General features: G+C 38.5%; 1 protein-coding gene across 3 annotated transcripts in view; it reads left to right on the top strand.

The window, feature by feature from the left end:
* Nucleotides 1-11,912, top strand: part of LOC104094980 (protein PIR) — a 48,577-nt gene extending 36,665 nt beyond the window's left edge. For all 3 annotated transcript variants that reach the window (XM_009601002.4, XM_070199870.1, XM_009601011.4), the window contains exons 27-30: nucleotides 1,390-1,597; nucleotides 2,622-2,794; nucleotides 8,146-8,352; nucleotides 11,524-11,912. In XM_009601002.4, the coding sequence (XP_009599297.1) occupies nucleotides 1,390-1,597; nucleotides 2,622-2,794; nucleotides 8,146-8,352; nucleotides 11,524-11,718 (783 nt within the window). In that variant the 3' untranslated portion in view covers nucleotides 11,719-11,912. The remainder of the gene's footprint in view (nucleotides 1-1,389; nucleotides 1,598-2,621; nucleotides 2,795-8,145; nucleotides 8,353-11,523) is intronic.
* Nucleotides 11,913-26,973: the final 15,061 nt, after the last annotated feature.

Genomic DNA, 26,973 nt, shown 5'->3' with positions numbered 1-26,973 from the left:
CCGAAGACTTTTTTCTTTTCTGTTTTGTGGCTCTTCTTTTCTGCAGCTTTCTCTGGGGCCTTGTAATTTTGGTTTTTAATTTATTTTCCTGATTGATTTCTAAAATGCTATTTCTTTTTAATAGTTTATATTAGATTAGTTATGAATTCAGGCTAAGGCATTTAGAGAATAAAGGATTTGATCTGGTGAGCTATGCGATGCATAATCAGTTATACCATACCGTACATGGGAGAACTTTTATATTGAACAGCTAATCCCTTCATACAATCCAATGCGGAGTAATGGGATTTCCTGTCTTAAACAATCCCTCATGCCAATTGATCCTGTAAATAAGTGTTGGTGTGTGCTATCACGTCACGTGATTCTTGTCATTATTTACTTTTGGCATTAATTTTCTCATGTACCGATAAAAGTGAAATAAAGGTAATAGATCTAACCAATATATCAGTTTAGTTTTCCTATGAACAGGAATAGGACACCGTGAGGTAATAAGATGGTGCCACTGAACTTGTTTTGCTTGCTCTAATATTCTGTTATGTTCTTGGCAGGAATAACTCATCATTAAATTGTACTAGTTTGTTCTGTAGATAACACTTGGGACACATCTTCAGGCTTGTCATTTCTGTATGATCTTGCCACAACTGCTTTGCTTTTCTTTCTGTGACATATATTTATCGCACCAACATAAGTTAAGACCCAAGCAGAGGGTCTCTCGGAAACGGCCTCTCTACCTGCACAAGGTAGGGGTAAGGTCTGTGTACACACTACCCTCCTCAGACCCCACTTGTGGGAATATATTCGGTATGTTGTTGTTGTTGTTGCTGCACAACATAAATTACAAGATGGTTAATAGACCGACTGTTCGTTTGATCTCCTGGGCAATTTGCCTAAATCCTTGTTATCTGAAAGTAGTTTGAATATCTCAGTAACTAGAGTTTACTACATTGTCCTTTGTTATGTTTGGGGAAGGCAGACTGTTGAATAGCATTTCTGATCCTGCTGCTCACCTGGATAAGAGTTTATTACTTGCATAAAGTATGGAGTTGTGTCGGAGCGTGTGCTTGCAATCTCCTGAAGGCAGAAGTTTCTCCAATATTTGATCTCATCCTATGAGTCATAAAGTAGGTTTCTGCAAAAGGAAATGATGGAGCAAATGAATGTCTAATAGGCTTTTTTTTTTTTGGGACATGATGCCTTTTTTCATTTGGTTACATCTGTGTAATGAAGTTAATTGATCTTGGACCATTGAATTACAACAATCTTCACGTTCTTTTACTTTTTAGTTATCACCTTATTTTTGCTTGAAAAGTGATGGTATTTACTGTTGTGGTAGTGATAATATTCCACAAAGAGGAATCTTTAATATCTTCTGTATTATACATGTGACAGAGAGAAGTGGATACCCGCCATTTTATGCAAACTGCCCCTTGGTTGGGCTTGATTCCTGGTGCTGACGGGCAAATATTGCACTCTCAAGATGGGGGAGATAGCCCTATGGTCACTCTGTTTAAATCAGCAACTACTGCCACCACGTCCAACCATAACTGTACAAATCCATCATCATTTCACACTATATCAAGACAAGCAGAAGCTGCTGGTATGTACCTTTTCTGTATCCAGCCTTTTAATGAGCTTGTCGATATAATCATTTAAGACATGTTAAACAACTCATTATGGCATCTAAAGTCTGATATCATAGAATTCAGTCATGGTTCAAGTCTCTCTGGCACATTCCCCATTGGACTATGTCACTGTGATGCTTTAGTACCATCATTCTTACAGTGTCCTCTTTTTCCTCTTGAAGAAGAGGAATTTAATCTTATGTGCAGGAAAGCCCTATTACATAATTATATTACGTGCCAGAATATTTGCAACTTTTTAAAAGGCTTATCAGACAATTGGGATCCAAAAGACGGTGTAAACTTGCTTATTAGATAATTGGACCAGGAAAGATATTGCCAACTTGCTATATCTTGTCTTTATTAGTTAGTATCTTTTTCGTTGCCATGCTTCACTAGTTATGAAGCCATTTGCTTTTAAGATGAAAGGAAAAAACTGGACTGGTTCCTGTGGCTAATAAGGGTCTCTACATATTATTGAGTTGTAAACTATATAGGGGCAAGATATACTCCCCCTGTATCATATATTTGGTCACTTATTTTTTAAGCACATTTAGTGTGATTGGTGAGGAAGATGAGGGCTTGTATATGTGCGAAATTTTATGTGAATTTGGAAGGTCCCACCGCGAGCAATAAATAAATTATTAAAATTGCAGTTTAGGCTCATCTTCATGAATCATTTGAACTGAGTCCTTGCTCATGTATAGAAGGTAGTTATGAACTAGGGAAGCTAAGGTGGGAAGTTACTTCTGATTCCCTCTTGTTAAATACTCATAAAGATTCCTCCAATTTCGTCTCTCTTTCATGCTTTTGTGCAATTTCTATTTTCTTTTTCTCTGCAATTTTCCTTCTTGTAAGGAGGGTAGTGAACTACTGTGATTGTTACGTAACCTCAACCAGTAAACCCTGTTATTTGTTTGAGTTGCTCTAAGTTGATAATCTTGTTTGCTTTATTCTTGTATCATGTAACTTAAGCATTTCCACTTTCCATTTTGGTTTCAGATTTGTTGTATAAGGCCAATATTAACACTGGAAGTGTGCTGGAATATGCCCTTGCTTTTACAAGTGCCGCATTAGATAAATACTGCAGTAAATGGAGTGCAGCCCCAAAGACGGGATTTATTGATATTACCACTTCCAAGGACTTCTACCGGATTTTCAGCGGACTCCAGATTGTAAGATACAAAATGTCATTCGCTTCATTTGTTTTATAAAATTTCATTGCACTTTTAACTGCATATTTCAATGGTTTGAACATTAATGATGTCTTCAATGTTGCAAATTTGTTGTGCACACATTATATTTGTCTCTGGTTACAATTTTACCTGATTAATACATCAACAACTATCAGCTGGACTGTCATGGTTTATGCAGAATCCCTGCAGTTTACTACCTCTGTACCTTTTTCTGATTAAAAGAACTACCTCTATCGCTTTTTGTTTGACCTATTTCCTACTTTAGTCTATTAGAATGTTTAAGTGTTTAGTGTTGGAGTAGAGTGTTAGAAGAGTTATGTTCTTATGTTAGCTATTGTCCCACACTGTAAAAATATCATGTGTTTTTATTCAACACTTATAAGTAGGTGTGCCTTGTGTTTTCATTAAATTAACAGGTCTTTAGTATGTCTCTTCCTTTCTCTTCTTTTTTTTTTTTTTTTCTTTTCACATGGCATTGTAGCCTTTACAATCTTGGTTGAGACTCCCTTATTTTTTTTTTTTGGTTGTTAAAAAAGTCACGGTAGGGGTAAGGTTATGTTGTTGGTGTTGATTGTTAACTGCGTACACACTACCTGCCCAAACCCCACTATGTGGGATTACACTGGGTATGTTGTTGGTGTTGATTGTTAAAAAAAGTATTGATTTCAGCAGTTGAGACTCAAATCGTTTATGCTTACCGTCATGTGGCCATACACCTACCTGCCCCACCAATGTTTTCCTGATTTCTTTCTGCATTGTATTTGTCCCAGTGGCAATCGATGTTGCTCATCCTTCTGCCAGACAGTTCCCCTCTCTGGTTCTTTGGGTCGCTCCTCTGACTTACCCCAGCAATCCTCTACTTTGCCTTTTTTCGGAATAACTTATATTCAAAGCAGCTTTTTCACACGTCACTCCTCTCTGTCCGGCTATTTAAATAGCTGTCACTTTTTGATGACTGCCTGACACCTTTTCACTGACCACCCGGCTCCTCTTTTCAGCAACCGTCCAGCGCCTCTCTTCAGGCTCACCCCAGCGCCTCCTTTTGGCTACCTCTCCGATGGCACCACACCTCTTCTAGCGAATCTTCTAGTGTCACCTTGCCTCTTTCCTGTGACTGTTCCAGCGTTACTGTGCCTCTTTTCACTGACTGCATCACTGCACCTATTTCCTATGACAGTTCCAACATCGCCATGCACTGTACCTCTCTGACAATGCCACACTTCTTTCTGGTGACTATTTTCGATTCATCTCCTGGATACTGCTCCAGCAATATATTTTCCAACGACCAGAGCTTTTCCAGCCGGATTTGGCAGGATTTTCCAGTATGTATTCTGACTATATCTACTTTTAACGTCTTCAACACAAAGAAATTCAAGTTGGTTTTTCCACTTTGAGTTTGAGGGGACGTGTTAGGATGTTGAGAGTTAAAGTGTTAGAGGAGTTATTGTCTTATATTTGATGTAGTCTAATTTTAAAAAATTATCATGTATGTTAACACCTATATATAGGTGTGCCTTTTCTTCACGAAATCATCAAGTCTTCATCTATCTCTTCCCTTATGTTCTTTTTTCACCTAATCTATCCCCAATTACTTCTTTCATGTAATGGTGATTTTTTCCCCTCTCCTTTCCAGGTTATCTCGATATGGTCGTTCACTTTCGTTAGGTGGAATGTTCTAATACAATTTAAATAATGGAAAAGGGCTATAACTGCCCCTGGACTATTGGATTTGGTATAATAATACCCTCCGTCCACCTATTTTGCAAAATTTGCCCCCACCGTTTTCTTTTCGGCTCAAAACTACCCTTATGACTAGCCCTATCTTTTAAAAAAAAAACTATAATTAGTTATTACATGTCATGTTTCTATTGGCCTAACTTAAACCCACCCCAAATTAAAATAAACCTACTCGTATCCTAAGACCCATAACCCGCCTGCCCCAATTGTAAATTGAATTCCGAATAGATTTCATGTCTGATGGAATCTGGAATATTTCCAATAAGATTCGCTGTTTGGGCATATAGAATACGAAGTTTTCCGATTCACCCGGCTGTGGTAGGCAATGGACTTGACTTAAAAGGATTTTGAGAGAATGGCCAATCGAGTCAATTCGGTAAGATTCGTTAAGAACCCAGGAAATGAACCATTAAGGAGATTGTTGGCAATACCGAGCTCTTGTAATCTGGGGAACCGGCCTAAACTCGTTGGAATATCAATGAAATTATTTGAAATTAACATCGAGCGAGGTCAGGTTATCAAATTTGGCTATAAACTGCACCGCTTACCAGCGAAGTAATTTGAAAAATATTCAAGAAGTGTAGATTTGAACATAGAGACCAGGAGTCGGAGGAAATGGAGCCACCAAAACTGTTATCACCGATATTGAGTTTCTGCAAAGTCGAAATCCGGTAAAACTCGGTTAACTTTATGGGTTTTATGAGTCAAAGTTGCTGCTAATTTCTTGTTCTTGTCGTTGACTCTACCTCGCCTTGTTGACGCGATTTCTTCCAATTTGATTGCGGCAGAGATATTGAGTGGGAAAGTTTGATATTATGCTTGTATTGTGGTGAATTAAAGTGGCTAAAAATATGATACAAGAAATTATAACAATCCTTGAAAACTCATTTCGACACGTTACCATATTTTTTTGTGTGTTGTCTAATAAGTGATCCAAACTTTTATTTTTCGTTTTTACTGTGGATGATGTCGTGAGCTTTATTATCACCCTTTGTAAGAAAAGAATGTAGCAATCGTTGCCGGGAAAAATGGTGGAGTCGTCGGCTAACTCGGACGAGTACAAGATGAAAGTTGTGTTGGAAATTGTGAGAATGCACAGGAGAAAAATCTATTACTTAACAATGATACAATGAGCACTATATATAATACATATTTTATTCCTACTATATATGGGACTAGGACATATTCTACTCCTACTACATATGGGACTAGGACTATTTACACATAACTATCTAACACTCCCCCTCAAGCCAGTAGATACAAATAATATGTACCGAGCTTGTTACATATATAACTAATACGAGGACCAGTGAGGGACTTGGTGAAAATATCTGCAAGCTGATCATTCGACATACAAGGCCAATAGACTCCCCTGAGCAACAAAACCATGTGGCTGCTGATAAACAGAAGTTTGCCGAAGGTCGCCGGAAAAATTTGAAAATAGTGAGACTAAGCCGAATTCCACACTACAAAATAGGTTCTAAAACACCACCAGAAAACATAAACTTTTCTGGAAATCACTGTTCATGCAGGAAAAAATAAAAATTGTCAGAATTTGATATAATTTATATAGGTAGGCTCGAAATCACTGGACGAGTAAGTTGTCATGACGAAGTAATGTCAAAAAGTGGCCAGAATGGCTCACACGCGCCAGAAACGTTACTGTAGCTCGCCGAAACCCTAGTTATGGCGGCGCGTGAAGGCGCGTGACTTTCTGCCGAAGCGATTGACTGGGGTTTTGTCGCCTGACTTTTCCGAACAAGATGGTAGTGTTGGTTTTCTCACAACACTTACAATGAGGAGATAACGCAAGCCAATCTTGAGTAGTCAACCAGAAAGATGCACAGTGACTGAATTTGGTCGCACAAGGGTTTCGGATCTGATGGTGGTATTGGTATATTCACAGTACCACTGTAGCAATGATGAACCCTGGGAACAAGACGAAGTTGCTGGAAAATTGCACAACGAATCGCTGGAATGACGCACAACGATAATTTTCCCACTGAAGCTCTAATACCATGTGAGAATGTACGGGAGAAAAATCTATTATTTAACAATGATACAATGAGCACTATATATAATACATATTTTACTCTTACATATGGGACTAGGACATATTCTACTCCTACTACATATGGGACCAGGACTATTTACATATAACTATCTAACAGAAATGTTTTGGAGAAAATTAAAAGCGGGTCAATTTTTGGGTTACGGGTGGGTTCAGTTAATTTGGCGTGGGTTTAAGTGAACAAGACGAAGTTGCTGGAAAATTGCACAGCGAATCGCTGGAATGACGTACAACGATAATTTTCCCACTGAAGCTCTTATACCATGTGAGAATGTACGGGAGAAAAATCTATTATTTAACAATGATACAATGAGCACTATATATAATACATATTTTACTCCTACATATGGGACTAGGACATATTCTACTCCTACTACATATGGGACTAGGACTATTTACACATAAATATCTAACAGAAATGTTTTGGAGAAAATTAAAAGCGGGTCAATTTTTGGGTTACGGGTGGGTTCAGTTAATTTGGCGTGGGTTTAAGTTAGGCCAATAGCAACATGACACGTAATAATTAATTATAGTTTTTTAAAAAAAAAGATAGAGCCGTTAGTCATAAGGGTAGTTTTGAGCCGAATAAAAAACGGTAGGGGCAAATTTTGCAAAATAGATGGATGGAGGGTATTATTGTACCAAATTCAATAGTCCAGGGGGTAGTTTTGGCCCTTTTCCGTTTAAATAACACAAAAAGTTTTGACTCCCTACTGTTACTATGGTAGACAGTAATCTTTTTTGTGTACAAATTACGCACTTGGTGCAGTTTAATGAAATCTCATCTTGCTTATCAAAGATTAAAAGAAATAAAAATCCATTCCTATTAGTTTCTGACTTCCTGCTTTTGTAATGTATTCGCTCCCTGTATTTTTTCAGAAGCTGTAAAAACAATATGCTTTTCCAGGTAGTCCAATATTGGTTATCCTCTCTAAATTAGTCAAAATTACTACTTGTAGTCCATGATAGTTTTTTTTTACAAGTACTTGTAGTCCATGTTAATTTAGTCTATTTAGCCAAGATATGATCTCTTCTGCAAAGCCAAGGCCAACATGTTTCAGCATTGGTTTTAACATATGACAGGATAACCCAACTACATTCATCAGACATATTTTTCCAAATCTGCACTACTCAACTAAAGTAGATATAATACAGAGGGACCTATAGAGTAATACCGTCATTATACAATAAGGCAGGACTCTTTATTATTTTCTTAAATTTGACAATAAAGCAAGATTTGTTAAAGGAAGACACCAATAAGAGAATATCATTACCTTTTCCCAAAAAAAAAAGAAGAGGAGGAATTAGTTATCCTAGTGTAACTTTAAGTAGAACTCTCCAATCCCTTTGGAGTCGAGGGGGTGTCGTCGAGATGAATATTCCTCATGGGAAGCCTAAAAGGTTGTTCCCTAGAACCTTAGTGATTCATGGCCAAGATATAACCTTGTTTATTAATCTGATAGTCAGAGAGTGGAAATATCTTTGGCGTCAACTGTTGATTTGACGTTGTTGTCAACTGTAGGAATACTTGGAGGAATCTGTTCAGCTACAATCCAACACTTACGAAATGTTGGGCGACTCAGTTGCTTGGGGTGGATGTACAATAATCTACCTGCTTGGCCAACAATTGCATTTTGAACTGTTTGATTTTTCCCATCAAGTCCTCAATGTTGCCGAGGTGGAGTCTGTAGCAATATCGCCAACACAGAAGAATCCTAATTTCCTCCAGGTATGAATTGTGAATTAACCAAACAAATAATGTTCTTTGTTATTTTGAACATGTGGAACTGCATCTGTAAGAATTAACACTATAATTATGTTCTCCACTTCATGATGGCTTATGTTTCTTTCAACTAAAATTATTCGTAACTGTGTCAACTAAAATTTTGCTGTGACAGCTTACTTGGCGCATAATTATTCCAACCACTGCTCTCTCTCTCTCTCTTTCTCTCTCCCCCCTCCCCCCTATATATATAGGAGATTAATGACTGATTTAGTATAGGTACACCAACTTTTCATTTCATATAGTTCTGAGAAAGTGAAACATACAAACTGGGAGTTGTGTTTTTAGGTGACATGCTGAAAGCCTTATAAAAACAGGGTTTTGCTTCATGCTTTGCTGCTAATACCTTATCTTTACCAACCTGCTGGGATCTTGTCATGCTGCATTAGCAAAGAAAGATTAAGGCAAAACACAGGGATATAGATATTACTCTAGAATCAAGTAATCAGGAACTAATAGAGCTTATTGACTACACTATTGTTTCTGTCATATACCTCAGAATCTCCTATATATGACTATGAAATAAAGCTTTCCCCCTCACCTTTCTTGTTGAATTGTGATCTCCTCATCTAAAAGTGTAAATTGTTAGGGAGGAACACTTTACTCATTTATTTAGGTCAGCAACATGGATTCTCATGTGTTGACCTGATTCTTTTTCTTGGGCCAAGCACGTAGAAATATTTTGAGTGATGTTTGGCGGCAAGACTTGAACTTGGGACATTTGTTTACTACTGTACCATGTCAAAAAATTTAAATGTCCAATTCAAAACCTTAAGGAAGTGGATTGAGTAGCCAAAGACTTTTATAATCCCACCTGGAAGCCCTTAAATAACTCATGATAAATTTATGACTCAACACCTGTTCGTATGTGTAAGCGGATTATGGGGTTCACACGTAAACTTTTATGCCAACTTAGGAGTGTGCCTTTTCGAAGCCTTTATAGTTTTTATGACTCATGTGATAACTATACAACTCAACATCCTCTCGCACGTGTAACCTGAACTTTTGAGCGTGACAATGAGCTCATGAAAGATTGATGCAAATCCCGTGTTGAATTATGTGATTAACTTATCTAACAACTTAAACTGTTCGATAAGGAACATTTTTATTTATTCATTTTAGGTCTGACTTGTTTCTTTTTTTTTTTGGGCCAAACATGTAGAAATTCTTGCAAACCTAAGATAAAAATAAATGTGTTTCCTCTCTAACAATTTAAACTTTTAGATAAATTGTCACGCCCATCAGGTCTCATGGTCACCATTATATAAAAAAGTTCACATAGTTGACCCTGAAAAGAGTTCAACCATCACGTGAGGGGCGTGTTTGCAAGCCCAAAATCAATTAAAAAAAGGGTCTCCGCTCTAACAGTTTAAGCTTTAAGATGACTACAACAGCCACAATTCAATCCAAACCTAAGCTTTACATGGTACCGGTCACATATCCAAAAGAAATATTTATGTTGATTGATGTGGTAAGACTTGAACCTAGAATCTCTACGTGCTATGATATCATGTGAAAAAACTCTGACCATACAACCCAAAGCCTTAGGGTAATTGGTATAAGAGCCAAGATCTTTATAACCCTTTTAGAAGTCCTACACATCTCATGTGAAACCACTATATAACTCAACAGTCCCAGGACCTTAGTTGTGATCTCACAATAACAATTACAATCATTATAGAAGGTTGTTAAACCTAACAAATGAGATTAAACAGAATCAAAGATCTTAAGAAAGCTATCACGTGTTTGTTAAGGGGTGCAGTTATGCTCCTGAAAGCTGTTTAGCTGGAAGATCCATCAAACAACAATAACAATGACAACAACTATGCTTCAACCCTAACCTAGTTGTTGCTTCTAAGATGAATTAGGGGTTTGCTGCGATTAGAACTTCTTTAACCTTACACTACATGTAAATCTCTAACCAAACTAAAAAGACTACTGACAATCGCCAAACCTAATGTAAGTTTGTCAACAATGACCTAATCCCAACTAATTCATATTGCCTATTTTGACGACTCTCATCTTGTGATGTGTTAAGGTCTTAGAAGCCAAACATTCACTTTAATATAACATAACATTTTGGTCTCACAACTATTTCATAGATTTCTCATTCACTTTGGTAGGTATGTTCACATAGCAATCCTATAATACTTATCTAGGTCGGCCATCTTATTCTAATGTTGTATTTTCGTTTTCTTCTATTATGTTTTTCTCTTGAAACTCTGAGAAATTTGAAATGTCTGCATTTAAGCATCCAATCTTGTTTGATACTATCACTTTACTTGATTCTTCTTGTAGGTATTAAACTTGTAATGTTTATTCTGTCTTACGTAAACACTTTTTCTAAAATCTGTGCTCCATAAAATGATTCTTAGTTCAAGCTTGTTGATTCCTTCACTAGTTTCGTCAATTAATACAATATCATTTGCAAATAGCTTGCACCATGGAATTCAATCTTAGAAGTTGACCATAAAACATAAATCAGATAATGAAATAAGGGCCTCGATTCTTTTTTACTTTCACTTTGTCTCCTTTCTCAAAAAAAAAAAAAGAAAAAAAAAAGAAAGAGGATTTCTCTTTCTCATCTCATTTCCACCTTAATATTATTCTAAAAGCTTACGACAATTTGATTCAGACATTAACATCATGGCATAATGGAATATAGTGAAGATGTATTAGTTGAAATCAAGCAAAGGTGCCAAAATTAATAATAAAACAAGATCAAAACTAACACAAAATGGAAACTAAAGCACCAAAAATTCATGTATGTTAGTCTTTCAGTATGCATAATCATAGTAGTGAAGAAAATGTGGCGATGATTTCAAAAGGAAAATGGAAAATGATGGAAAACAATATAGTAGCTATAAATAATAATCGAGGGAAAGGGTAATTGTGGATTTGAAAGTCGTAGGATTTAGCTAGCAAGAAGTTCGGGTCCTAAACCAAGGGAGAGCGATTAATTTTATTTGCAAGTGTTGGACTATGGATTGCCATTTCGTATCCTTTTCAATTCTCTTTATCACTATTGTTTACACTCATTTTGGTATGTAGAATATCATATATTTTCCATCTAATCCTTTCAGCCCTACATTGACCAATCTTACTTTCAATCTAAAGGGAATTGAAGGTTTGCTAGAAGCTATGAAGAAAGCTAGGAGGCTAAATAATCACGTATTTTCAATGTTGAAAGCCCGCTGCCCATTGGAAGATAAACAGGCTTGTGCGATCAAACAAAGTGGTGCACCATTGCATCGGGTAAAATTTGAGAATACTGTGTCTGCCTTTGAAACATTGCCACAGAAAGGTGCCTGAGATCTTGCTTCTATTTTCATTGTGGGTGCTGGCATGGTATGCCCGTGTTATTGTGTATGTAATATATGTATATTGCTGTACTTGTTGCTCTGACAATGAAGGATAGTACTTTATCAGTGATGGTAGAGATTCAGATGTTGTAAAACTAAGTAAAACGAGTTCATCAAAATAGTTGCTGAGGCAGCAGAATGATATATTCAACTAGTTCAAATAATGATCCGATAAATAGGTAATGGAGAAAGAGCAGAGAGTACGCAAAGACTGCCAGATTCGCTAATCTGGCGCTTGCTTCTCTAAAACTCTTAAATCGGGGCAAAATGCAACCAAAAAAAAAAAGGGGGGGGGGAGTGAAATTTCCCAAAGTGCATGAATGCATATATGCCAATTTGTTTGAATTCATGAGGAAGGAGAACCTTTCTATTTAAGCAAAATGGCTAAATGCATGGACCTTTGTTTAAAGCCAGAATTTTTAGAACCTGCGTTCGTTTTAGTCTTCAGAGTCTAAAAATCGTGTCAAAAGAACAGAATATTGTTTGCTCAACATCTCTTTGAGGTGCTGCGTTTAAAATTACAAAAAATAACTAAAAGAGTTTCAGCTAAATGCGCCAATAATCGTTATTATTAACCCAAAAATACAATCACAACTGTAATCTAATAACTCACGAATGTGTTCCCTCTGGAGTTTTTTTTTATTAAAAAAAGTTGAAACTGTATTCATTCTTTAATCTTAGCCGGAGATATTCTTTGCCTAAGGGAGTTGGAGAGTCTAGCCAAAAGGACCTTATCTGTGACAATCTTGGATGGATATATATGTGTGTTAAGGAAGTTATTTTTTAGAAAATGTTTTTCATAAGTCATTGCCGTAGTGTTTGATTACCATAAAATTTGCAAAAGTAATTTTCTTTACAATTATCTTAACTTTTAATTTGATATTCTTGTTCCAACTAATTATTAATACATATTTAATACTCATAAATTTCATCAAACACAATACTTCGCTAATATTATTATAACTCTATAACACGCTTCACCCACCCACATACGTACAAAAGACTACTGTTCAAAATTGGAGGGAGAAACCGATTTTCACCCGTGTTATAAATCACAACTCCTAAATCATTTTCTATGAATTGTTGCCCAAAAAAAGTATTTACATTTTTTATTTGTTCTTCTTCCCGTAAACTGTCAATGTGAACGTTCCTAGTCTCATCGACCATTATATATCACCCATTCAAATTAATCTCTTCCATTTCCGTTCTCATAAGAACATTTTCCGTGAAAAGTATCTTTGACTAATTTCAGCCTTCTTTTCTTTTCCTTAGACAAAACTTAATTATTTCGGTGTTGTTTTGTTCAATCCTCGGTAGACAAAGTTATCCTATGGGATTATAAGTTTTATTCTAATTTAAATTTATACCTACAACTAAACTCTCGATAAAATTAATCCCAAATTCTATACTTGGATACCCCCAATTCCTGTAAGGCTGTAACCAAACGACCGCTTAGGTACAAAAAAGCCTTTTTCTTGAGAAAGCAGAGCTGGCTAAAGCTGGAAAACAACAAATGCTTTATGGTACCTTTTGCATGATTGAAGGAAGCATTTCAGGTGGAAGCTTTAACTTGTTTTTTCTAACGTTTGGTCAAGAATCAACGCCTATTATTAAACTTGGATCAATAATATTGTTTAACAAAAATTGTAAATATCTTAAGACAAAATTTTCCAACTTGTAATACTATGTATTAATCTCTAAGTACCTAAACATTATGACATGTATTAAATCTGCTTTAACTTTTGCTGAAAATGTAAACTACTAGATCTTTGGAAAGATGGTAAAATCATATCTAGTCAAAGCAGTCTCCACGGGCACATGGGTCCTTCAGATCTCTAGTGATCCGCAACTACTTTCAGCATCCTTTGTGGACATCCTACATGTATTTCACTATGAGAGTGCCTGACTGGTTGAAAGAATTAAAGCTCATAGACGGAGCTAGTATTTCAAGTTTATTGGTTTGAGATTCTAATCGATTTAAGTTACTGAGTTCTAAATTAATAATTTATACATATTCAATAAAAAAATTTAAGACAAATACAAGGTTCAAACTAAAACTATTGGGTTCGGCCGAACTCGTTGGCGACACTCTAGCTCCGCCCCAGTTAAAGCTAATACTATTGGATGAGCTTTAACGTTTAGGCTTCCACTTTTCTTTGTTTTGTTTTTCTATCCTGTGTTCGATATTTGCTTTGAATTTCGACTAATGAGGATTTGCATAGCATGTTTACAATCTATTAAAACGAAAAGTGCTTCCTATCAATTTTTTATTATTTCTAAATCTCGAATTTGAAACCTTTAATCAAAAAGAGATTCTATCCATCCCGCTACAACCTTAAGTGGTAAACTTAGGCTCCATATTCAATAGTTAGAAGAAGTAAAAATACCATTAATTCTGATTAATTATTTTGAAGTGAATGGCTTTTGTCTATAATCAGAGTCCAGAGTGTATAAGATAAAATATGTTCATATTTTATGATCATATGAGAAAGCGACACGTGGAGCCTAAGAAAGAAGACAGTCAGGACCGAAGGCAACAATCCCGTTTATTATCGGAGACAATGATATTCATAAAGGCGAAATAAATATCTGCCACCCGATAGCATTCAATGAAGAATATTCTATAGCATTAAGTGCACGGTCCGTTACAGAGAATATGACATTCACTGCCTACCGTTACTCATTCTTCAATGGCCCTCATAATTGTCATTTAAGAGGGGCTTGATCCTAGGATCTTGTTCCCTAGGTGCGATTATAAATAGTGAGCTCTACCATCAATGTAGAGTATACGAATTTTCTGACAAGCATACACTATATTCTATCAAAAGCTCAATAATATTTTACTTTCTTGCTTATTCATATTGTTATTACTGCCTCCGGAAGCTCTGTTCCCGGAACCAATATTTTTGTTATTTTATCCCAATTTCAAGGGTAAGTCTTACTTTTTTGTCTAATTTATTTATCATTTTAGGATCAAATCGATTCACTTGTCTATAAACCACGTATAAATTCAATTGTACCATTTTACGGGTAAATAATATAGCGCCCACAGTGGGTCTTAGACAGTTGTGTAATTGAATTGATCCCTGCATCTATTACTAACTTATTTGATTCTTTGTTCTTAGCTAAAATCATTAAAAATGGCAGGTAACGGTGTCAACATCGCACAAAATGTTGAGGCCCAAGGAAATCAGCCTCAGCACGAAGATTCCATCAGCAATACCCTCAACGAGGAGGATCGAGGTTAACCCCGACAAAATTAAAGTCATCGAAGATATTCCGGACCAGCTATCAAGCGTAAAATAGGTTCAAAGGTTGACAGGGAGACTAACCGCTTTGAGCAGATTCATTTTCCGCTCTTCAAAAAAATGCCATCATTTCTTTGCACTCCTAAAAAAGAAGAATAACTTTGAATGGACCCCGGAATGTCAGCAGGCTTTGAAGGATTTGAAAGGGTATTTTTCAAGTCCTTCATTACTGTCAAAATCGGAGGAAGGAGAACAATTATTGATCTACTTAGCGGTCTCGGAGGTAGCGGTAAGTGCCGTTTTAGTCTGTAAGGGCGAAGGTATGCAATCTCCTATTTATTACGTTAGTAAAATTTTAACGGGAGCCAAAAATTGCTACCCACATCTGAAAAAATTGGCCTTAGCTCTCGTTGTCGCCGCTTGAAAACTAAGGCCTTATTTTCAATGACACCCGATAGCTATGCTAACCACTTTTTCCATATGGAGTATTCTTCATAAACCTGAACTCTCAGGTAACCTGGCCAAATGGGCAGTCGAAATGAGTGAATTCGACATAGAATACAAACCTAGGACTGCGATTAAGTCACAAGTTTTGGCCGACTTCGTGGACGATTTTAGTCCGGGACTGTTACCTTTGGCTATCAAAGAAGCAGTAATTGTGTCATAATCGACATCATGAGTTTGGACCTTGTTCACAGATGAAGCTTCCAATGTGAAAGGGTCCGGGCTCGGTATAGTGTTAACCACGCCCTCGGGAGAAACCCTAAGGCAGGCCATAAGAACTGTTTCTCTGACTAACAATGAAGCAGAGAATGAAGCTTTAATTGCAGGGCTCGAACTGGCCCAAGGACTGGACTCTGAGGTCATAGAAATCAAATGTGACTCCTAATTGATAGTAAATTAGGTTTACGGGATCTTCAAAGACAAAGAGGAACACATGCAACAATACGTAATGAAAGTCCGGGCTATGCTCGCTCGGTTCAGGGAATGGTCAATTATATACATCCCGAGGGAAGAGAATACAGAAGTAGATGCACTAGCCAATCTTGGATCGTCTACAGAAATTAAGGGATCAGCCTCTGGTACGGTCATACAACTTATGCATTCAGTATTGTACGTGGATAGCTATTACGAGGTAAACACGAGCAATTTGGTGTGGGACTGGAGAAATGAGATCATTGACTACTCGAGCACCGAAAATTGCAGGAAGAACCTAAGGCATCTAGGGCGCTGTACACTAAAGCAACTCGATACAGCTTCAAGGGAGTTCAATTGTACAAAATATCTTTCCAAGACCCGTTCGCCCGATGTTTGGGAGCCTCCGAAGCTATCTATGTTATGCGAGAAGTAAACGAAGGGATCTGCGTAAATCACTCAGGCGTGGATTCCTTTGTGTTAAAATTAATTAGGGCATGATACTGCTTGCCCCTGATGGAACAAGACGCCAAGGCTTATGTTAAAAAATATGATAAATGTCAACGCTATGCATCGTTGGTGCATTAACCGGCAGAGCCACTTCACTCAATTTTGTCACCATAGTCGTTCATGAAGTGGGGGATGGATATAGCCGGGCCTTGCCCCCGATAAGGTAAGATTTCTTTTTATTTTAACTGACTATTTTTCTAAGTGGGTTGAAGCAGGTCCTTATTAGAAGATCGGCAAATGTGAAGTGGTAGATTTCTTGTGAGAGAATATAATTTGCAGATTTGGAATACCAAAAGAGATAGCATGCGACAACATGCCACAATTTATAGGCGCAAAGGTCACAAAGTTCCTTGAAGACTTTAAAATCAAAAGAATCACATCACCACCATATCACCTGAGCTCAAACGGTCAAGAAGAATCAACAAACAAAGTGATTATCCAAAATCTCAAAAAGAGATTGGAAGAGGCCAAAGGCAAATGGCCCGAAGAGCTTCCAGGAGTACTATGGGCGTACCAGACAACGGCCAAATCAAGCACGGGGGAGACTCCTTTCTCTCTTGTGTACTGATCAGAAGCTCTAATCCCGGTTGAAGTAAGAGAACCTACCCTGCGATATTTTCGGTCGGACGAAGAAACAAACAATGAAGCAATGTTGGTCAAATTGGAGCTGCTCGATAAATGCAAGGACTTGGAGCATATAAGGATGGCAGCCCAAAAGTAGAGAATGGAAAGATATTACAATTGAAGATCCAACCTTCTTTATTTCAAAGTAGGAGACTTGGTTTTAAGGAAAGTAACTCACAACACCCGAGAGCTCAACGCAGGAAAGCTAGGTCCAACATGGGAAGGCCCCTACCGGGTTTTAGCTGTCACCGGGAAGGGGTCATACGAGTTGGAAAATCAAGATGGAGAAAAGTTGCTAAGCAACTGGAATGTGGCATACCTCAAGATATATCATTGCTGATGAGCCTGGCATATACTGAAAGTATGTGCTGCACTCTTTATCCCTTCGTCTAGTTTTTGTCCCAATTGGGTTTTTTCTGGCAAGGTTTTTAACGAGACATCAACGGAAAGCATACTACGAAGGAAGCTTCAGTAGAAAAAATAAGATCTTTAAATGACAAGGCACATAAGCAAAAAGCCACTACGGAGCGGTTAGATAGTCTTTTGCTCGGTAGCAAAGTTCCTATCGGGAAGTAAAGTTTGATGTCGAGAAAAGATTACCCGACCGTTCACAAGTGCAAGCCACTAGGGGATTGTTAGATAATCTTTATCTCGATAACATAAATTCCTAAGGGGAATTGAAGTTTGCTATCGAACTGAAGATTATTTAGCAATTCACTAGTGAAATCCTCAAAAGTCCAAAACTTCCAGTGTTTAAATTCGCATTCTTCACTTTCGAACATTGGGGGGTAATGATATGAGAAATGGGCAACAATGACTGCCACCTCGACCAGAATACGAAACCTGGAAACAAAGTTTTATCATCGGGACCGGGGACTGTGCGACCAGCCCGCCCCATAGAAACAAGTTATACAATTTAGCCATAAGAAATGACAATTTCTTTTTAGCACAACGAATGCTTATATACTTTTGAAAGTGGAAGGAATAAAGTAAAGTCCTTTTATTTCTATCTTGTTTCTTATCCTATCGATGAATTAATTTTATCATTTGAAAGTTAAATAAGTACTTCAAATGCTAGTGCCGTAATGAACAGGAGACGTCCTCTTCAAGAGAACCGTAAACATAAGAGGGCCCTCTCTTATGAAACCATCACGTTAAAGGGTTGATTTCGGAAGAACTTATGCCCGAAATCCAAATGCTTTCGGGGGAAAATACACCCAAAGCCTTGTGCGAATTCGACGCAAAGAGTAAAACTTGTGCAAATACTTAAACGAAAAGTACGCAAAGAGAAAAAACTTGCATGATACTTAACAAATAGATGTTTCTATTCATAATAAACGTGCCGAACAACACAAGTACAAAGATATGAGAAAGAAAAGAAAGCAAAAACTAAGTTGTTGCATCTCTAGGACCCAGAGGAAGAGAAGCATTTGCGCCCCCAGAGGAAGAGAAGCATCTGCGCCCCCAAGAGAAGTGGGTAGATCCATTGCCGGTTCAACATCTTGGCCTTCACCATTTTGGCTTTCAACATCATCACCTTCCGATTCTTCTTCAGTTACCGAAAACTCAGAATCAGAACCAGAAGAGTTGGTAGCATCAGGCCGGATCGGGAGACCCCTTCAGGCAGTTGACTCCAACTCGCGGGCCTTAGCGATTTCGGCATCAAAGTCAATTATACCCGTTTTGGCCTCTTCCAAGGTTTTTGTCCTCATGCTATACATGGAATATGTGTTTTCAACAATGAGGGAAGCCGCTCGGCACTGAAGTTCTTCTTTAAGTCGGTCAACCTCGGCAGAAAGGTTATCTCGCGCAGATCTAGTGGCACGGAGGCTGACATCAAGGTCGCAGACAGTAGAGCTGAAAAATATATTGTGCTCTATGGTCCACTTATGATTCTCCTCCAACCAAGCATATTTCTCCTCGGCAATAGTAACTTCTCCAGTTTTGGAGTTTAAGGCTGCCTCCAAATTACTTAATCTTTCAGCAAAGGCAGCCTCACGATCGAATACAGCAAGAACAACATTTTGGACATCAACCCATTTGACCTAGCTTCTTCAAATTGTGCCCTTAACGGGGCGACCTCCTGGCTAAGGGACACTACTTCTTGCTCGCTTTGCTGCAACCGAGCCTCCAACTCAACGGCCTCAGCAGCTCGTGTTTCTAATTCTGTGAGGCGAGTAGCAGTTTGGTCTCGCTTGGCCAAAAGTTGATCCCGCTCGGAAGTAAGTTCCTCCTTATCACGAATCAGCCTTTGAAGGCCCTCAAAAGCAAGGAAGTTGGCCTGAAAAACAAAAATGCAAATTCAGAACCTAGCCATATCAAAGATAGAAGAAAACACAAATGAAACAAAGACTATACCGCCGCAACATTGTGCATGGCATTGTTCAACAAACACTCTCCCGAGAAATTTTGTATTTTATCCCTATCTCTTTTCTGAAGCCAAAGGCTTCAGATAGTTAGCAAGTTCTACCGGCTGGGATAACAGATGGCACCCGGTAGAGACCAAGAAGGTGACGCTCCTCCTCCTTTAGGGATCTTCGGAGGGGACATCATAATTTTGTCCCAAACTCCCATGAACTGGGGACTGGGGAAGAGGGGCTTCCTCCTCTCGGGCAACTACGCCCGGTAGAGATGATGTAGTAGTTGCTAGTGGCGAAGGCAGAGTTGGTAAAGAAGGAGATGAAATGGATGGCGTTGTAGGTTGAGAAGCAGTTGCAGCAATCACAGTGCTAGTTGTTGGTTGCTCATCAATCGAGGACGGGAGAGACCCGGTACCCAACCTCATGGTACCGGGAACAACGACTGGGACTTGGAAACGAGAATTGGCATTTTCCACTACATTATACTCCCCCTAGAGTGTTAAGGTGCCATCCTCGGTTAGCGTAACTAGCTCAACAGATTGAGCATTATGTTGAGCTGATGAAGGTCGTCATCTTCTATGTAGAAAACCTCCCTCATCACTGGCTCCTCCATCATCGTCAATCACCATGGTGTCTAGCTGGCTCGGGCGTGACACTCATCACCACAACATCCGAAGACGGCTCAGGCGCGACACTCTTGGCTTTTTTATTCTTTCCCTCGACCGCGGAGGAACGTCTCCTTTTTGGTTGCTTGTTCTCCGGTCGGGAAATCCGAGAAGAAGTACTTGCACCGAATGCAGTACCAACTACACGCGTTCGATCAAAGTCCTCCTGCAACAGACTCGCCGCATCTGAAGGATTAGCCAAAACGTCCTCCTCGGGGATGACAACTGAGCCCTGGGGTAGACCTGAATTCAACAAGAGAAAAAGGTTAATCAGCTTTCTTATACGAAAGGAAAAAACAAGATGAGTTCAACCTACCATGATTTTTGGCCTCCCACCCATATTTAAGGGCTAGTTCTTTCCACGTACGGGTCTCGGGCATAGTGACATCCAAAATCTTTTGAACCCATTGGTCCAAGCCTTCGACCCTCGATGGAGTCCACCGAGTTGCTGAAATAAGTGAAAGAAGAGGGATTAGTCACAGCATGAGGTGATCTTTAACTAGAAGAAAAAACAAACGATGAACTTACGAGTACGGTTCCACAATTCCGGAAAGGATGGAGTCGTGGACAGAATGATGTCCCTGGTGGCAACTGCAACGAACCGTTCCATCCACCCACGGTCGTTGTCATCATCCATGCTGGTTAGTAGAGCATGGTGGCCACATTTGCTGAAATTTATCATTCCCCCGCGGAAAACCTTGGGGGAATAAAAGTTCATAATGCGGGCCAAGATTAGCTCCTCTCCCGTTTCCTGGAATAGACGTCGAAGACAAGCAATTGTCGTCCGCACAGAAAGATTTACTTGTGCCAGGCATACGTGGTAACGGATTCAAAACTCCACGATAACAGAGTCAAGATCCCCGCTCAAAGAGAATGGCCCCAAAGTGAAGGGATACGTATAAAAATACGTAAAACTCTTCTTGGGTAGGGTTATCCGCTCCACTAGGTTAGGAGCGATGATGTTTAAATCATTACAATGGCAGTCTTCATTCACAACAGGAATACTGAAAGGACGGATAGAAGAAGGATACACGCCAATAACCCACGTGCGAGGATTAGCGAAAAGGTACTTCTCTTCGAATTTCTTAGTTGTGACAATGCTCCTTAGAATTACGGTGCTCACCGTAGGAGGAGCAGCTTCATCAGCTTTACCTTTGTTCTTTACTGGGGTTTCTGAAAGAAGAGGCCACTGTTATCAGAAGAGAGAAAAGGGTTTTTTCTGAAGAAGAAGATTATAGAAAGTTGAAGACAAGTTCGAGTTGAGTAAAGAGAGTTTGAGAAAGTTTGGAAAGTTATGAAGTGTAAATGGAGATGTTTGATGCGTATAAGTAAAGGAATATGCAGCTAAAATAGTGGCCACAATTATCTCGATAACCAGCAAAAATAGTGTTGAATCATGGGATGACGCGTGTTCGGGGCATTAAATGCGGAGAGAAGTGCGTATAATCAACCGTCAGAAACTTTGCAGATGGGGTGAGAGAATTTCCCACCAAAAAAGATATATCTACCAACTTTCCGGTGACACAAAGTTAAGCCACCGGAAAGTAGGGGGCTATCTGTATAGGGTTAAATATGTTATTTTATGATCATATGAGAAAGCGACACGTGGAGCTGAAGACAAAAGACAGTCAGGACCGAAGACAACGATCTCGTTTATAATCAGAGAAAATGATATTCATAAAGGCGAAATAAATGTTTGTCACCCGGTAGCATTCAATGAAGAATATTTTATAGCATTAAGTGCACGGTCCGTTACAGAGAATATGTCATTCACTGCCTACTGTTACACATTCTTCAATGGCCCTCATAATTGTCATTTAAGAGGGGCTAGATCCTAAGACCTTGTTCCCTCGGTGCAATTATAAATAGTGAGCTCTACCATCATTGTAGAGGGCACGAGTTTTCTGACAAGCATATACTATATTCTATCAAAAACTCAATAACATTTTACTTTCTTGCTTATTCATATTTTATTACTGTCTCTGAAAACTCTGTTCCCAGAACCAAGATTTCTGCTATTTTATCCCAATTTTAAGGCTAAGTCTTACTTTTTTGTCTAATTTATTTATCGTTTTAGGATCAAATCGATTTGTTTGTCTATAAAACACGTATAAATTCAAATATATAATTTTACGGGTAAATACAGAGTATACTATACATTTATAAAATCTGCCACGTAATCTGTCAACATGCAGAAAAGCCAAGAGTTGTCTAGGGATTATACGGCCGTAGGAAGATATCAAAAAGACAGGGGTCAAAGACAGGCAAAGAACCAGGGGTGTGTTTTCTTGTAATATAGGACATTATTTGCTCCATATTTCAATAAAGTAAAAAATGCGAATGAAGTTATCAAAACAAGAAGAATAAAAGAAGAAGAAAAAAAGAAGAAGAAAGAACAAAATTAAGAAGTTACTTTGACAAAAACTTAAAAGGAAAGTCGACATTCTTCTAAGGGGAAACACAATTTTCATTATCCCATTTGAAATATCGGGCCCTAAAATTTAGCCAGAATATGAAGTAAAAGATTGGGAGAAATTATAAGATTTATAAAAAAGAAAATACTTAGACATTTTGTTGAAAAGTAGGCAAGAACAACAAATGTGATTTCTCTTCAATAATAAGAGAGAGAACAATAAATGTGAGACACATCCGCGAGTTGTGCTACCACAAAGTTATTACATTTCACCTAACTTCTATTACTTTCTCCGATCCGTAATAAGTGATCAATTTATTTTGGATACACCCATTAAGAAAACACAATATTCTAGATAAAAATAGTTAGTGTGATTAAATTACCCTTAATTAAATGTTCCAGTATAGTTAATGCGATGAGTAAAAGACTTTTTAGAGATACGTACATAATGGTAATTTTGAAAAAACACATTGAATTTTTTCTTGATTATATAAATGGACACTTATTTTGGACCAAAATAAAAAAATAAATTGGTCAGTTATTATGGACCGGAGAGAGTATCTATCTATATAATATTATAAAGGAGGGACTAAGAAACGGTGATGTGGCACTCTCCTTGAGCAGAATTCATATCATTATTTTTTACAAATTTTTGATTTTTTACCCCTATTTCTCTATTTAAGTGCCGTTTAAAATTAAAAGATCAACCAACGGTTAAGTACCGAAACAGCACAACCTTTAAAGACGCATTTAATTAATTAGTTTTCTTCTTTAAATAATATAATCATGAAGAGAGAATGACAACAGAATTCTAACTTCCATTGACTCCATGCACCCATAACCTAGCGTTTCAAGTAATTCATAACTTTTTCTCTAGCTTTTCTTTCTTCAACCACATGCGGGTTTTCCCCTGTTGTTTTCAAAAGTTACCTTCATTACATAATCTTCCTTATTTCTCCCATTTCTATTCATACCACCGACTCAATGTGCTAATGTTCTACTATTCTGTACGGCCAACAATAATCTTTTAAAATTCGTTTGCCCATAAACTTATACTTATTGATTAAGGATTATCCACTTACAACGGAATTGTCGAGAAAATATATTCAACGAGGTGCAGGATTGCATCATTGTAAAATTGTTAATGGTGATAAGAATGATGCAGAGGAAGATATAGATCCATATGGAGGATTGTCTGATAGTAAACAAACTTTAGTTTATACAACTAAAGAAAAACTTGTGTGTACGGTCAGAACCGATTGAGTCAGTCGTACGGACTGATTGAGACGGTAATACTTCGATCGAAAGGTATCTACGTAAGGTCAAGTCGAGGTCCGAAGAAAGGGGCTTTAGGATTCGAGCTCCAAGTCCGATCAAGGATCAGTTCGGTATCATTATCGGGCCCATGACCAAATCGAACTACGAGGCAAAAGGTTGTCAGAGATGCACAGACCGACCAACACCCATCCCGAATATCAAGACTCCGAGTCAGGATCAAGCTCGAGTCAAGGCCAATGGCTCGACCCGATATCGAGTTCGAGTCAGTATCGAAGCTCACAGACAAGGCCGTTACAGCCGCATTAAGGGAGAAAATCTTGGCGGGAAGTAGGGAAAAGATAATACATCACGGGTTCTCCACTATATATTTTTTATTATTGTATATAAAGTAGGATCCCTCTACTATAAAGAGGGGGATGAATTGTAAGCAGAGGGAGATTGGAACAAAAGATTTCTTCTCATATTGAAAGATATCCCCTTGTGTTTATTTTCATTTATCTTATTCGTCCTTCTACTCACTATTCTCATTCTCATAGTCAAGAATACACGTATTTCTATTTCTCTATACGATTTGTATCAAAATATATATCATATCCTTAGAACCATACACAAATTTAACTCTATCGAATTTTTCGGGTAAATAATTTGGCGCCCACCGTGGGGCTAAGGGTAACAGTGGTTGTTTGATACAAATTTGCAACACACACCAGTTTACAACTTCAAATCAACAATGGCAAACCTTCGATTGATGGCTTTACCTATCGACCACGAAACCAGCCTTCAAGATGAAACCAACAACTTGACACCCAGGGCCGGAAGGCGAATTAACGATGTCACAGAAGCTCGAGTCGAAGTACCGCTAGATGTCAATTCACAAGTGGCTCTTGAGGCGAACCAACGTTCCGAACCGGAAAAAAGCATTCAGGACGATATTCGATCCGTAGCTCGAGACACCCATAACGTGGAGGAAATCGGAGTCAGCTTACGGATGATCTTTGAGATGTTACAAGCCCAGCAAAAAGTGATAGCTCAGTTGCAGAGCCAAACTCAGGTACAAAGCAGGTCGGAGCCCAATCCGCTTCGAGAAATCACCCACAGAACGGAACTAGCCATAGTGAAGTCAAATGAGCAAGAATTGGGGGCTACTCCCAAAATTACTAAATTGCTCGAGGAACTCATAAAACGAGTTGAAGCCAACGATAAAAAAGTAGAAACATATAATTCCAGGGTCGATCAGATCCCAGGAGCTCCACCAATGATAAAAGGGCTAGATTCGAAAAAAATCATTCAAAAGCCTTTTCCCTTGAGTGCAGCCCCAAAACCAATCCCCAAAAAATTCCGTATGCCCGAAATACCCAAATATAACGGAACGATTGACCCCAACGAGCACGTCACTTCTTACACGTGTGCCATCAAGGGCAATAATTTGGAAGATGATGAGATCGAATCTGTATTATTGAAAATATTCGGTGAAACCTTGTCAAAGGGGGTAATGGTATGGTTTCATAATTTACTATCTAACTTTATTGATTCTTTTGCTATGCTTGCAGATTGCTTCGTAAAAGCACACGCCAGAGCCATAAAGGTCGAAACTAGAAAGTTGGACATGTTCAAGGTAATACAAAAGGATAACGAGATGCTAAGGGAGTTCGTATCTCGTTTTCAAATGGAACGAATAGATCTGCTACTAGTCACAAATGATTGGGCTGTTCAAGCTTTCACTCAAGGTCTAAATGAGCGGAGCTCGATGGCTTCACAACGGCTGAAGCAAAATCTGATCGAGTACCCAGTTAGTACTTGGACCGATGTGCACAATCGATATCGGTCCAAAATAAGAGTTGAAGATGGCCAGTTAATTTCTAGGTCTGTTTCGAAAAGAACTACCAAGCAAAAGTCGAGCAGAGATCGATACCAGCCATATAGCGAAAACGATACTACTGCTGAGTATCCGAGGCCTCTTTAAAATCAACCTCATATACTGGGGGCTTTATCATTGAATGCATCTGTGATGATTATCAAGTTCGGTGCAAAGGAAGTTACTTCGTTATTTGATGAGAAACAGTGTCTCAACAGGAAACGTTGTAAGAGCGAAATGGTCAAAACGAACCATGCTTATATAGTTGGCCCGAGCCCTGACGCAAAACATAAACACATGTATAATGACTTGCAAAGAAAGCCCACTTCTTTACCGATATTATATGTTCAAGATTTATTATGCAAATAGGATCGAGTTTGAGCAAGCGCTCACTCGACCATTACACCTACGGGCTACATTATTTCGAGTTCGAATCATTCACTCGACTACTAAGCCTACGGGCTATTTTTATTTCGAGTTCGAGCAAGCACTCACTCGACTATTACGCCTACAAGCTACATTGCATCGAGTTCGAATCATTCACTCGACTGCTAAGCCTACGGGCTACTTTTATTTCGAGTTCGAGCAATCACTCACTCGACCACTAAGCCTACGGGCTACTTTGACCATTACACCTACGGGCTACATTATTTCGAGTTCGAATCATTCACTCGACTACTAAGCCTACAGGCTACTTTGACTATTACGCCTACAGGTTATATTGCATCGAGTTCGAATCATTCACTCGGTTGCTAAGCTTACGGGCTACTTTTATTTCGAGTTCGAGCAGGCACTCACTCGACCATTAAGCCTACGGGCTACTTTGACCATTACGCCTACGAGCTACATTATTTCGAGTTCGAATCATTCACTCGACTACTAAGCCTACGGTCTACTTTTATTTCGAGTTCGAGCAAGCACTCACTCGACTATTATGCCTACGAGCTATATTACATCGAGTTCGAATCATTCACTCGACTACTAAGCCTACGGGCTACTTTTATTTCGAGTTCAAGCAAGCACTCACTCAACTATTATACCTATGGGCTACATTGCATCGAGTTCGAATCATTCACTCGACTGCTAAGCCTACAGGCTACTTTTATTTCGAGTTCGAGCAAGCACTCACTCGACCATTAAGCCTACTGGATACTTTGACCATTACGCCTACGGGCTATGTTACATCAAGTTCGAATCATTCACTCGACTACTAAGCCTACGGGCTACTTTTATTCTGAGTTCAAGCAAGCGCTCACTCGACCATTACGCCTACGGGCTACATTATTTCGAGTTCGAATCATTCACTTGACTACTAAGCCTACGGGCTACTTTTATTT

Source organism: Nicotiana tomentosiformis, chromosome 4 (genome assembly GCF_000390325.3).
Source record: "Nicotiana tomentosiformis chromosome 4, ASM39032v3, whole genome shotgun sequence".
Classification (NCBI taxonomy): domain Eukaryota; kingdom Viridiplantae; phylum Streptophyta; class Magnoliopsida; order Solanales; family Solanaceae; genus Nicotiana; species Nicotiana tomentosiformis.
Note: the sequence above shows the minus strand (reverse complement) of the source record. Positions and strands in the feature narration are given on the sequence as shown.